General features: G+C 35.4%; 1 protein-coding gene across 2 annotated transcripts in view; it reads right to left on the reverse strand.

The window, feature by feature from the left end:
* The window catches only part of RRM2B (ribonucleotide reductase regulatory TP53 inducible subunit M2B), a 36366-nt gene that overhangs the window by 10753 nt on the left and 23705 nt on the right, over positions 1-1908 (reverse strand). For both annotated transcript variants that reach the window (XM_029923801.1, XM_029923802.1), the window contains exon 7: positions 684-788. In XM_029923801.1, coding sequence (XP_029779661.1) covers positions 684-788 — 105 coding nt within the window. The remainder of the gene's footprint in view (positions 1-683; positions 789-1908) is intronic.

Consider the following 1908-nt stretch of genomic DNA (forward strand, 5'->3'; position numbering starts at 1 on the left):
ATTCTGTCGGTTGCCTATTAGTTTTTCTGATTGTTTCCTTTGCCTTGCAGAAGCTTTTTATCTTGATGAGGTCCCAGTAGTTCATTTTTGTTCTTAATTCCCTTGTCTCTGGGGATGTGTCTAGGAAGAAATTGCTGCGATTGAGGTCTAAACTAGTTCTTTCAAATGATAAAAACACAAAATGGAACATCCAGGTCTTTGTAGTCAGAGATTTTTACATTCTATAAAGTAAGGTTTACTATTTGTGAATTCGTTGACTTGCTAGTTTATAAACATTTGGTGCACATTTCAAGCTAGATGCACTGCTCGGTTTTTAAATACAAAACAAATAAGAAACTATCACTGCCCTCCAGTAGTTGAAAATCTAAAAAATATAAAACTAAAATGATTAAAATAGTTTGCTATGGCATAGGACGTAACAGATCAATGAGACAGAAAAAAGAAAGTCCTGAAATAGATTTTAGTATACATAAAGCCTTAATATATAACATTTACTTATAAGCCAAATTATAAATGACATAATAATTGTAATGCATCATCTTTTGGTACTGTCAGCTTGACTATATAAAATTGCTGATATTTGCTTTGGCCTACAAGTGGCAATTTCAAATGAGTCAACATAACATAATAATTACAAACATCAGAGACAGAGATGTGTTAATCATATAAAGCCCCCTGCTTACCTGCTCAATTTCAACAGCGTTAACAATGATCTCCCTGACCCTTACTTCTGAAGGCTTATTTACTAAGTATTGAAACATCAGGCAAGCAAAGTCACAGTGAAGTCCCTAAAATAGAAGAAAATTACCACTGTCAAAGAACGTCTAATTTTCACACAGCTATTTTCACACAGGCATGTGTCAGGCATTACAAAAGTAGGTTCTAGGTATGAAACACAGAACTTCTGGAAGATAGAAGAGGGATTCATAGTACCAGGAATTACTTTCCTTCAAATCTAATTAAAATGCCAATTATAATAACCTATTATGAAAAATTTTTAGTGCCTGACAATCTTAATTCATCAACATGAAAGATAATTAACAACCGCCATAAAAATCTGCAACCAAAATCATTTTGGAAAGGAAAACAAAGGGAGGGCTGGAATGAGAATTCATTCATTTCTAATGACTAAAAAAAATTTTTAATGATTAAAAATAATACACATATAAAGAAAAAGGTGAGGGTTTCTGAGTGGCACAGTTGTTTAAGAGTCGGATTTTGGCTCAAGTCACGATATCATGGCTCATGGATTTGAGTCCTGCATCTGGCTCTCTGCTATCAGCGTAGAGCCTGCTTTAGATCCTCTGTTCCCCTCTTTCTCTCCCCTCCTCCCTGCTTGTGCTCTCTCAAAAATAAACAAACGTTAAAAATAATAACTAAAAAAATAAAGGTGAAACTCACGAGAGAGACTTCAAAAAGACATTTATCTTAAATAAGAGCAGCTCAAAATAAAAATAAATTCAGTGCAATGAAAATGAAGACTGAAGAATTTAAAATACCATTTGAGGGGCACTGGGTGGCTCAGTCAGTTAAGCATCCAACCTCAGCTCATGTCAAGATCTCGCGGTTCGTGGGTTCAAGCCCCTCATTGGCCTCTGTGCCGACAGCTCAGAGCCTAAAGCTTGCTTCAGATTCTGTGTCTCCCTCTGTTTGCCCCTCCCCCACTTTCACTCTGTCTCTTGTTCTGTCTCAAAAGTAAATAAACATTAAAAAAAAAAAAGAAAACTACTTGAAGCCATACAAAGCAGAAATGACACTGCAGATAACCAAAGAAAAAAATAAACTTGTGAGATACCTTGAGAACAGAATGGTTATGCAAATACAAGAAATGGTATAGAGCTTAAAATAATTAGAGAACAGAGCAAGGAGATCCAACCTACAGTGATCAGGATTCCAAAACACAGAACA

Source organism: Suricata suricatta, chromosome 15 (assembly GCF_006229205.1).
Source record: "Suricata suricatta isolate VVHF042 chromosome 15, meerkat_22Aug2017_6uvM2_HiC, whole genome shotgun sequence".
NCBI lineage: Eukaryota > Metazoa > Chordata > Mammalia > Carnivora > Herpestidae > Suricata > Suricata suricatta.